Source organism: Venturia canescens, chromosome 10, assembly GCF_019457755.1.
Source record: "Venturia canescens isolate UGA chromosome 10, ASM1945775v1, whole genome shotgun sequence".
Taxonomy (NCBI): Eukaryota; Metazoa; Arthropoda; class Insecta; order Hymenoptera; family Ichneumonidae; genus Venturia; species Venturia canescens.
Window position 1 is genome coordinate 14781473 of NC_057430.1, and position 12080 is coordinate 14793552.

A 12080-nucleotide genomic window follows, 5' to 3' on the forward strand; every position below is an offset into this window, starting at 1 on the left:
CGGTTTCCATGATTCATCATAATTTCATTTCTTTCATCTCCATAATCGAAGAGTTGTGAGCGCGAAGAAAAAATTCACAATTTTTTGAACGATCCTAGAAATGCAGGCCTCAAAGTGCACACTTGAAGTTAGGTGAACAACACTCGGGTCAAAACTTCCACTTGCTCGAATCGCTGTCAAATCAAAAGTCCTGAATATCAAAACCTGGAAAAAAAATGTTCGGTCTTATTAAAACATTTCTTAATGAGAATTGAAACACTTTTGTAGGAAAAATGAATTTTTGGAGAATCGGATGTTCAAATTTGAGTTGAGACTTTTCATCGAGAATTCTATAAACCGCGAGGATATCTTTGGCTCAATTTATCGTTTGATAGAGTCTTGAAATTCGATTCATAAACTGATTGACGTCAGTGGGAAATGATTGTTAAATTTTTGACATTAACATTTGGTGGGACCGAATGAATAATCGCATCGAATTAACGCACGTGAGTTTAAAATGAGCAGGACGATTCCAATATGGACCTGACGTGCTCGAAGCCTATTCAATTATTTTCCTCACCGTTTAAATGTTTGCTCGACGAGAATGGGTGAACTCTCGTATTTGGGGAACAACGACGATTCGCAGTTCAGTCGCGTACTTCGTGCTATTCGCACGTCCTCAACGTCATAAAAAACGACTGCAAAAGAAGCATCTCTCTCTCTCTCTCTCTCTCAATGAAATCACTGCACTTTTAATTCACAGCCTAATCGGAGAAACTTCTATTACGAGAAATCCTATTTTTCTGGGAACTTTAGCAATGAAATTATTTGTGAAATTGTCGCCTGAATAATTACCATCAAATCGTTAAAAATCAAAACAAATTTTCTTTTGTTTTGCCACGGCTAAACAAATTAGTGTCGAGACAAGAAAAGACCTTCGAAGTAAACTAATTCATTTGTTTATCCAACAAGCAATTCTAGTCAATTCCATAATCGAATTTCGAACAAATGTTTATCGAAGCAACTAAAACGGTAAGCAAATAAATAATTACAACTGTTCGAATAAAATCATTCAACTTCGGCCACTCGGTCGGGTCATCGATAAAAATTTTCATAATTTGCTTGAACAGACTAAAAAAATGAATCTATTGAACGTACGTCGAACGAAATGGATTTAGTTCAATGAAAAAATGTTTTTTTTCTCAGTGTACGAAGGCCGTTGGGTCGTAATCAATGGCTGTGAAACGCATAATTCAAAAAAGCCACTACGATCTGACAACTAATTCATTATCTGGAGTTTCTCGACTCGCGCTCAATATCTCGAATAATGTGTTTGCTAATCCCTCATCGACCTCGTAAAACGAGGCATGCGTAATGAGCAAATGTGTTCGCGAGTCTCTGTGTCATTAAAGGCTCTATGTAAAACGTCGACGGTGTAAATCTCAGGCACCGTTGCGGCGGTGCTCGCTAATAATTTCTCGGGTTTGCCGAAGGAGCGGGGACCGACGATTATCCCGCGGTTCGTTCTCTTTTTTTCCAAAAGATCATACGCGGGTCCGCGGGTATATTTCAAAGTGCCGAAGACAATTGCGAAAAAAGTGAGAAAAGAAAGAAGGAAAACACACACACACGCGCGCGCGCGCGCGAGCGTGGCGAACGTTATGCTCAATTAGATTTATAAATGTGCGCAGTCCCGTCCGAGAGTCCTCGGGAGTGACGGAGCCCTGGTAAACGAAAAACCCTTGACGCTCGTACGTCCGCGTTACAATGTACAAGAAACGTTGGTCAACTTTCGCTCCCTATATGGATGACAGCTCTTAAGTCCAAAGGCATTTCTCTCGTACGATAATAAGCGATACGCTCATTCTTTTCGCTGATTTTATATCCTCGTCCCCTTCATTTATATCTTTGCGCAGTCATTCTTCGAGTATCGCCCTCTCGACGTAATCTCGCGATCGAAGGGTACTTTGATCTCGACGGGAAGACGAGCGCGTAGACGAAAAATGATGCAACGCTCGACGAAAAATCCTTCGAGTAAGAGACCCGACTGCATTGATTAATTCTTCGAAATATTTTAGCCGGATTACTACAGGGACGCTGCTCACTTCCGAAGAGTCGGTGCCGGGCCGCAGTATCGGCTCGAAATTCCCTACGCCAAACTCGACTTCACCGGGGCTTACACCGTTATCGCTAAAAACTGTCATGGCGAAGCGAAAGCTATAATCTCTCTGCAAATCTATGCCCGGGGACAAGGCAAGAGCGACAGTAGCATGGAGCACACTTCGGTCAAGCACGGGTCAGTTGAAACACCAAGTTTTTCTGTTCTTCGTTCGATCGATGAACGATCCTTCTCAATCCTGCTTCCAGCAAGGTGCAAACTCTCCCGAGCATCAAACGGCCGCTGCGAGATCTCCGATGCTGTGACGGGGACGCGGTCACTCTCATCTGCAGGGTTTACGCGACACCGGAACCGGACGTTCGATGGGAGAAATCTGGAAAGGTAATTTATTCGTTAGAATTATTCGATTTCGACAAAACTTGGTTCTTTGGAAGTCTGGTGTGGAAGCAAATTTTGGAGGATCGAAATTTCTCATAAATTAACCTCCCCGGAGGTGACGGGTGGAGGAGGAGGAGAAAAGATTTCAAGCACCTCGCCAAGTATCTCTGACCAAGGATGACTAGGAATTTTGGATTTTTTAAATAATCCACTTACTCATCTTACGAAACTGCTGTGTCACAAAGAATCGAAAAGTCGAGCCGCGACCGCTCATAATATTTGCATTACCATTTATAATGATAATCGTCACAAACGCTGCTTCACCTTCTTTTTGTTCCTTCAGTTACTCCCTCTCGGAGATGATTTCGTAGCTGATTTCGACGGTGAGACAGCTCGCTTGAGTATTCAGCACGTTTATCCCGAGGACGAGGGTGAATACACGTGCGTCGCTTACAACGATCTCGGGAAAGCTTTCACCTCCGCTTGTTTGATCGTCGATGGTAAGATTTTCAAGGCATTACCAATGTTTGCTCGCCTCTTTTATAGCCGTAGTCGAAAGATTTTCTCATTCTATCCAAACGTCTCACAGTCCCGGAGGGAAAAGAAAGTGCACTGAGTCGAAGACTCATACGACCTATTGGCCTCCTCTCCGCCGAATCGACGCCCATTTCGACCCCGAGATCAACGCCCATTCGCAGCTTATCGCCTGCCTGTGTCCCCAGTGAGTTTTCTCCTTGTTCCTGCAAACATAAAAAGTTGATATAATAAATCTGGTTGGACTTTTCGAGTCTCGAATATAGTTTTTTGGCACAAGGAATAAAAAATTAACGATTTTTTAAGCCAAAGACTAAATTTGGTGCTTCAAAGGGTCGTTCAATCTGATTTTACGACAAAATTATTCATATTCGAATAAAATTGGGATCGATCCTGTACGTCAGTTGGAAGAATTTCGATCACCTTCCATTTTTCCAGGTCGTCGCGAGCTGAAGCCAGCAGTGAGAACGCCGCGCGGTCAATCGATCGCCCGACGACCGAGACTCCCGATTGGTCCCAAGTTCTACGCAGTCCCGCACAATCGGGTCGCCGAAGAGGGTGAAACCGTAAGATTCCAGTGCGCTATCGCCGGCCATCCAACTCCGTGGGTGACCTGGGACAAAGACGGGATTCCTGTCACGCCAACCACCCGGATAACTCTCAAGGAAAAGGACGATGTCAGGATACTCGAGATCACTGAAATCAATCACGAGGACGCTGGACTTTATAGAATCACGCTGGAAAATGACGTTGGAAGAACGGAAGCTACTGCCAGGCTCGAAATTATCAAAGGTTTGTTGAATCCAAAAAAAAACGTGACTTTGAGCAGCTTTCAGCCTATTTTTACACACAAAATTACAGTTAGGTGGGATCTTAGCAAAATTGTTGCTAAATTTTCAAAATTACATTTTTTTCTACTGAAAATATTTCAAAGAATAAAAAAATTATTGACCTTCAACGCTTTTTTTCGGCATTACGAGCGTGAATTTTTTAGTTTACGCTTTTGGAAGCTTGCTCCCTTCCTAAACTAAATATTCCTGGTAATCATAATAGAAATTGGAAAAAAAAATCGTTCGAAATTTCAAAATACTTCGTAAAAAAGATTAGCTGCGATTTGAGTTCGATTCTTGAAGAATTTGGTGTTCAAATACGAGCTCAAACTTCTTGCTCGGGCTAGTGCAGACCCCAGCTTGAGTTGAAACGTCGCCAGGAGGTTTAACTGCTTTTCTTTACGTTTATTTGTCCGTAATCTCGAATGATTGAAACCTGGTAAAAGTGAGCTCGACTTGCGGGGGTTTCTGTTGAATTTCCAGGGCGTCATGGCTCCCTCCCAAGGACGATTCGAACGAGGAGTGCCTCGCCGAGAACTTATTCGATTTACAGTAGAAGTCCAGTAACGATGGCGGTGCGTGGTGACACTCATCTTCGGCCGAGCATTCACGACTCTGTGAGCGGACGAGGAGGAGCGTTGAGTCCGACATTGCCGAGGTGGCAACACAGGCAAGTCTCGAGGAATGTTTTTCGGTCAAATGTTTGCCACTTGGCTTTGAATTTCTAGTTTTACGCGGAGCCCGATAAAAATTCCAGCAACTTATTGGCTGGACGAGGCGTGAGATCATTGTTGCGAAAGCCATTGCGTCATCGGGGCTCATTGTCGAGGCGTCCTTGAATAAGAATCACACAAAAATGTGTGCAAATGTGAACGAATCGTGCTCGAATATTCGCAATCTCGATTTCAAATATTTTCTCATGAAAAAAACGCCTCGGAGGACCTCGAATTCTCGTCTCTTTCGTCCCCGACGACGCGCTCCTTCATTTGACCATTTTCCTTCGATCTCCCAGGAGCGGTAAACCTCCGACGGAGTCTCCGGAGCCGGCTCGACGAACGAACAAGCAGAGACGAGCGACGAGAAGCGGCGACCCGGCCGAGGGAGCGAAGCAGCCGAGTCCCAGGGTCCCGACGGCCCCGAAGCCTCGAAGTTCCTCCGTGCCGAGGGAGAACCGCACGAGAATCCCCATCAGTCCTGTCAACACGAAAAAAACGAGTAAAAAGCCTGTCCAAGGGGAAGCGCCCGCAGGGCATGATCGATCGAATGTAAACTCGAGAAAAACGACGACGACGAATGGATCGATGATCCCGAAGAGGCTCCCGATTTCAAGGTCACGCTCACCCAACGCGGAACAGACTCCGGACAGTTGTTCGCGCAACGGTGAAAGTGCCAAGCTCCGGCACTCCCGGGCGGGGCACTTGGAGGTCACGCTGCATGACGAAACCGTCGACAAGACGGCCCCGGACAGTCGCAGCCACGAACTTCTCCAAGCGGAAGTTGCGAAGAGCCTGCAAGTGTCGACCGCATCGAAGAACGAAAGCGAGACGACGAGGAGCTCGCGCCTTCCCGTCGACGGTTCCAGGGAACCTCGAGCTCCGGTTATCCTCGCAGCTCCAGCAGATTTGCTCGCCCTGAGGGGCACCAAGGTCATGCTGCTCGCGTCCTTCGACGGCGAGCCCCAGCCGCGGGTCCGATGGTTGAGGAAGGTGAGCTGCGAACAGGAATTTTCATTAAAAATACAAATTTATTACGGTTTTTTAAATTGGTACAATTTTCCAAAAAAATCCGTTGGAAAGCTTAGAAATTTCGGTTGGATAACAAAGGCCCTTGAAACCGTCGTTTCGAAACGTTACGCGAAAGTTAGCGTGGCAAAGAAAAAAAAACAACTTTCGTTTAGATTCGTTGCTATTGGTGGGAGAGAAAAAAAAGCGACTTTCTCAAACGCGTACACAAAAAATTGTCGGGACTCCACGCAGGATTTATCGTTGAGAAAACGAGGCCGAAACATCGCGCTTGCCCGCATATTTCCATATGAATAAAAAAAGCGATCTCCAACGTCGAAGAACGGCGTTTGTTTGTTTTTTTTCTCTTTCTCTCTCTCTCTCTCTCTCTCTCTCTCTCTCTCGCGAACATGTGTCTGTATTTCAGTCAAACGTGAGACGATAACGCGCCCGCGAGACCAAACACCGATGTTCCTTGTTTTACGAGAGAAACGAGCAACCTTATCTCGTTGCTTCGTATCGAGAGAAGCTCCGGCCAGGAAGAGCGAGAGAAGGAGAGAAAAAATTTAGTGTAATCGTAGGAAGATGAATCGTCTTGACTGTTCGAAAAATCGCAACAAGAAAGTGTCTGTTGCCTCGTACCATCGAGAATATTTATCAAAGTCAATCGAAGTGTGTTCTTCGGCTTGTGTCAAAATAATCGATACTCGATCACCATCACATGTTTTCGTTTCCTTTTTTTCATCCTCTAAAAACATTCGAATCGCATTCGTTTTATTTTTCTTTTTATCAATAAACGTATGTCAGAAATAAAAATACTGCGTTTGAGCGGCAATTACCGGTCCAAATTCGACATTAATTACGTACGTTTGTCGTCGATTGGTTCGAGGTTATGAATGTTAATTGGCCGTTAGGTATAATTCCCGAAAAGGAAATCTTTCTCTCTCTCTCTCTCTTCCCTTTGGCACGAATATTTTTATCTGATCGACGTCGAGCGATTTTTTTTCTCACTCTCCTCTGCGTACGTATCGCTGGTAATTTATGCAAACTTTTTATTTCAATTTGTTCGTTTTTCTTGTTTTTTTTTTTTTTTTTTCAGGGTCGGGATGTGAGACACGACGATAAAGCCGAAATTGAAACGAGCCGCGGACTCACTTGTCTCACCTTGAATGCTGTGACTACCGAACAAACCGGCAAATATGCCGTTACGTTGGAAAACATCGCAGGGAGAGATTGCCGATACGTTAATCTCACAGTCGAAGGTATTGGGGCATAAAAATAACACTTCCATGCACTTGAAATTATAGCAGAGCATTCGAAATGCTGAAATGCGGAATTATGCACGCAAGAAGGATTCCAGAGAAATCTTTGACGGAATGAAAATAACCTTTTCGAGTGAGAAAAACATTGAGAAACGACCCATCATTACTTTTTTACGAGGTGTCGAACGGTTATTTTGATAAGAATTCGGAGACACGTCGATAAGAGAATAGACTCGATAATTACCAGGATAATTGAGGAAAGAAAAATCGTCGAATTACTCAGAATTTCGATAATCGTAAAATACCATAATTCGTTAATTTTTTCCCGCGTATTTACCCATCAGTTGCGTCCGAGTACGCGCAGCTGCGCGTCCATTTTGTTGTGATTTTTGGTCGACCGTGCGCCGCAGAGCCGAAAGTTTTCGATAAAGTATACAAACCTGCGATTCTTCCGGAACGTACACCCGGTGAGCTTCGTTTCTATTTATCTGTTTTTCACTCTCATTTTCATTGTTCAAACGGGAAGTTTCCGAGAGCCTGTTGCGCCAAGCGTAGCACAAAAGCGAGAGGGATCATCTCCAAGGCCGATCTGTAACTCACACTCGCCAGTGGCACAGACTCGACTGGGCTCCCTTATTGTCTCACGCACTTGTGGGACTATAGACTAAAAGCACTCGTAACGCGACTATTCCGCTTATGTATACTTTTTTTGGCACGAGCCATTCCATCTCGAGTCGCAACTACTTTTTCAATTCTCTTTGTTCGTATTCAGTCATTATTTTTCACGTTCTTCAATTCTTTTTAGTGGCAGATGAAAATTTCAGTTAACGAATATCGTTAAACTTTTGACAATGCACGTTCCAGTGAATCGTCGTTGAATCAATTTATCGTCAGCTGCTTACCTCAGCGGGTTTTCGATTCTCTCTTATTCGTTTATTTCACGTTCTTTGTTCTCTTCGAATTTCGATCCACAAAGATCGTACAATTGTGCACATTTCGTGAGTTACAATCGAAAAACTGACATTTTAGCCCTACGAATGGTGCGAATCTAGACGGTTCCTTGGAATATCTTTTTTTGTGAATTTTCAAGGTTAGGAATGAAATAAAAATCGTTGGAAAAGTTTGTTTTTCCTCTAAGGATGCAGGTAGAAAAAATTGTCGGGGCGATACTCGAGGTCGATTCGGGGTGGATTTCCTTGTATGAATCTCTTCGTAGAATGGTCCAGTTTCAGGCTTTCTGACAACGACAGTAGTCTCCGATAACACAATCGTATATTGCGTGTAGCTTTGAAGATTTTGATGTCATTAGCGCGACAGCGCGTGTACGTGGCGCACGCGCTTCGTCGTGAGTGACGTAGAGTTTGGCCCGCTCTGAGGCAATTCTATACCGGCATGCGTCTCATCAGTAGCGGCTCGACTGCCGCGCGTCACGGTTACGAGTTTTATGTTATTCTCCTTTATTTATTTCAAATACGTGTTTCTCGTACCTTTTTATCGTCCGAATTTATTTTATATGCACAAGTGTTTCGTGGAATTCGTACAGTGATTTGAGAGCAGAAAAAAATTGTACCAAGTCATATTTCTTTTCGTGCGGAGGGGACCGAAGCCAAAGTGTGTGTGTGTTTATTCGTGACTTTATCGTGAATCGTGCGTTTCATTTTTTAATTTATTTATTTTACTTCTTCGACTAATGGAATAATATCGATTTTTCGAAATGCTGTACAACCGAAAAAAAAATTTCGAGAAGCACTAATCTGTGAAATGTTCTGCGAACACGAGGCATGTGAGTCATTGCGTTATTCCAAATATTTCGCTTTTTCAATGAGAAAACAGATAAAATAACGTAATTTACGTTCGTTTTTTCTCATCCAAGTGAATAGAAAATTATCACTTCGAATAAATCACTTGCTATCCATTCCGTGCGACCAAAACAATAATAATCAACGATTGATACTTCCAGCAGTCGAGTTCTTTGTGTTTTTTCTTTCATCATTTTATCACTCTTCCATTAATTTATTTTTTATCCATTCAATTGTGATAAAAATGAATAAAAGTTTTCCTACGAGCTGTCAAACATTTTCCAATTTCCAGCATAAAACTCTTACGTATATACAATTCTTTATGCTCGGTATCAATGTTTTCGGATTCCAAGGACGCGCGTGTTTTTCCCAAACGCGTATTGTTCGTGTATGTACTGGGTCAGCCTATTGTGACGAGTATGCCGTTTCGTTGAGCTATACACGCAGTGTTTTCAATAATCATCCCAACGTTCAATTCAATATAAAAATTAACATAAAATTTCGAAATTTTTCGTGGCGTATTTAACCTTTCTTTTGTTCCTCCTAAACTATTTATCGACTTTTCTTTTTTCCTTTATCCTTCGTTCGATTTATCCATTCGTTCCAACAAGTCAAATCGTTACAAAAATATTTCATCTTTAGACTCTATAAAAAAGTCGGTTATGTTTAAAACTAAGAAGACAATTTTCGATTTGCTTCAACAGAACGACTCGAATATTGGAAGCAACGAAAAAATCGCCTCTAAGAAACATTAACGACGCTTCGATTCTGACCTGCCTATTGTTACGAAGGGGAACATTATATTGAGATCAAGCCCCTTTATACCATATTATAATCCTCTCTGGAGTATGAGCCCTCCGATCTAACGAACGCTACTAGATTAAAATTACGTCATCGCCCAGCTACACTGCTTTTGCGTCATCTCGACTAAGACTAGACTTTTTTTTCCCTTTCGTTTCCATCCCAGTACTTCAGAACACAATGGACCTTAGTTATCGCGTATTGAATATTAGAATAGAAGATGAAGAAGTTCGGAGACGTTCTCAGAATTTTGTCAATGCAGTCTTCGTTGAAATGATGATAAACTCATCGAGTTACTTCAATTGTTGTCATTCAATCGAATGAGTGGATTCAACTTATCGATCACTAAAATCATTCTAATTATCTAAAATAATCTAAATAAATTCAACAATTCATTCCTTTATTTATCAATTATTATAAATAATAATTGTTTAATTTATTGTTATGAATAGAATTTTATTTTTCATTTAATCTGAAAATAAAAATAAAAAATGCGCGAATAATATAATTCGTCGGGTTTGGTATTATTTACCAAAGTTTTCGAGTTTAATTGAATTATGGAATTTTTTTGCCAGCAGCCGACTGTCATTTTCCGTACGTTTTTTTTCGGTTTTTGAAAATAATTATATCGTTACCAGGCGTTCCTGACCCACCGGCCGGAACACCTTGCGTGCAAAGCATAACGCGATCGGGCAAAGCAATCGTGACCTGGAGATCGCCTTCTTACGACGGTGGCTGCGCTGTCACCGGTTACAGCGTCGAGATGAAACGCTCCGAGGAGCCTTGCTGGATCGCGATTGCCGAAGCGCGTCACTCCCTCAGTCACACGGTCACCGGTCTCGAGCCTGAAAATTCTTACAGCTTCCGTGTGAGGGCTGAAAATGCTCATGGGCTCAGCGAGCCGAGCGCGACTTCCGAGACTGTCACCGTACCTGGCGAAAACGACGAAGAAATTGGCGGCCAAGTATTCACTGCTGAGATCAACCAAATCGAGATCGAGGAAGAGGGTAGGAAATATTCAAGTGTCAAAAAAATAAAATTTTGACTGAGAATTTTCACGGCCTCGAGTATGGGGGGGAGGGGGGGGAAAGAAAGAAAAAAAAATGGAAAACAATTGCAAGTTTCGTTGAGAACGTGAAAAATGATTGTGACGATTTTGTTTTCTTTCAGAGGAAGAATTCGAGCCAGCATTCGAGGCCCGGGTCGTCAGCCCCGAGGATGGAAGTCACTTCGAGGAGCGGTACGACATAAAGGAAGAATTGGGCAAGGGAAGATACGGCGTTGTGAGGAGAATCGTTGAAAAATCCACGGGACTGAGTCTCGCGGCGAAATTCGTTCGAACGATCAAGGCCAAAGATCGGCAGCAGGTACACGACGAAATTGGCATTATGAACAGACTCAGGCACCCAAAACTGTTGCGTCTCGCCGCTGCTTTCGAAAATCCCAAAGAAATGATCATGGTCACGGAATAGTAAGTTGGAATTGGAGCCTCGAATCGTCGCTGAGCCCATTATTCTATCGCTCAATTCAATTTTTTTCATTCAATCAGCATTTCCGGTGGAGAGCTCTTCGAGAGAGTCGTTGCTGATGATTTTACCCTCACTGAAAAAGACAGCATTCTGTTCGTCAAACAAATATGCGAGGGTGTCGAGTACATGCACGATCATTACGTCGTTCATTTGGATCTCAAGGTGATTGGCGTAATTATTAAATGGAATATCGATTCTATAAATGTTCTCGAAAAAAGGGAATCTTGCAATTCGTGCTGGGTTGATTGGCACTCAAAATTGAGTTCATGAAATAAATTCCTTAATTTATGCCCTTATTATTAGCGTCGGAAGGGCTTACATCATTAATTCTGAAAAGGGATAAAAACTGTTGTTACTAAGAATTGTTTGATGGCGAATAAATGAATTTTTATGATTTTTTAACGCAGCCAGAAAACATAATGTGCCACACTCGTACGTCCCATCGCATAAAACTGATAGATTTCGGTCTGGCTCAAACCTTAAATCCGGACACTCCGGTTCGTGTGCTGTTCGGCACCCCAGAATTCATTCCTCCAGAGATAATAGGCTTCGAGCCAATCGGCACCGAGTCGGACATGTGGAGCGTCGGGGTCATTTGTTACGTTCTGTAAGAATTTTCAGTTGTTGTTTTCTTCGAGGCTTCATTCTCATTATATTTCTAGTGTTTTTCGTTCACGCAATTTCGAAATTCGTTTAATACTTGAATTGATGAAGTAAAAGACAAATTTGGTTGACAGATTGACCGGTCTCTCCCCATTTATGGGAGACAACGACGCCGAAACTTTCGCAAACATAACCCGAGCCGATTTTGACTTCGACGACAAAGCCTTCACAGCCATTTCCTCTGAGGCCAAGGACTTTATAAGCGCTCTTCTAATCAAACGAAAAGAGTAGGTTTTTCACTGGAAAATTGCTGATTTTTATCAATTTTTTATTGCTCTGCTCTCTACTTTTTCTTTCTCAACTTCGATTTATCGAATGATAATCACAATTCAGAGGGCAAACGCTTCGAAGCAGTGACATTTCCTAGGGGACTGTTTCAAAGTAATAGAATTAGCTTTGAAGCTGAGAAATTGTAAAGAGTTATTACCCACTGCGTAAAATGGCATGTGGAATCGATTAATCACC

The 12080-nt window shown here is 42.7% G+C and overlaps 1 protein-coding gene across 3 annotated transcripts in view; it reads left to right on the forward strand.

The window, feature by feature from the left end:
• Positions 1–12080, forward strand: part of LOC122417286 (titin homolog) — a 42762-nt gene that overhangs the window by 28623 nt on the left and 2059 nt on the right. For all 3 annotated transcript variants that reach the window (XM_043430672.1, XM_043430670.1, XM_043430671.1), the window contains 13 exons: positions 2058–2275; positions 2347–2479; positions 2820–2976; positions 3066–3197; positions 3449–3802; positions 4324–4510; positions 4853–5546; positions 6661–6823; positions 10062–10430; positions 10594–10894; positions 10973–11114; positions 11360–11559; positions 11690–11842. In XM_043430672.1, coding sequence (XP_043286607.1) covers positions 2058–2275; positions 2347–2479; positions 2820–2976; positions 3066–3197; positions 3449–3802; positions 4324–4510; positions 4853–5546; positions 6661–6823; positions 10062–10430; positions 10594–10894; positions 10973–11114; positions 11360–11559; positions 11690–11842 — 3203 coding nt within the window. The remainder of the gene's footprint in view (positions 1–2057; positions 2276–2346; positions 2480–2819; positions 2977–3065; positions 3198–3448; positions 3803–4323; positions 4511–4852; positions 5547–6660; positions 6824–10061; positions 10431–10593; positions 10895–10972; positions 11115–11359; positions 11560–11689; positions 11843–12080) is intronic.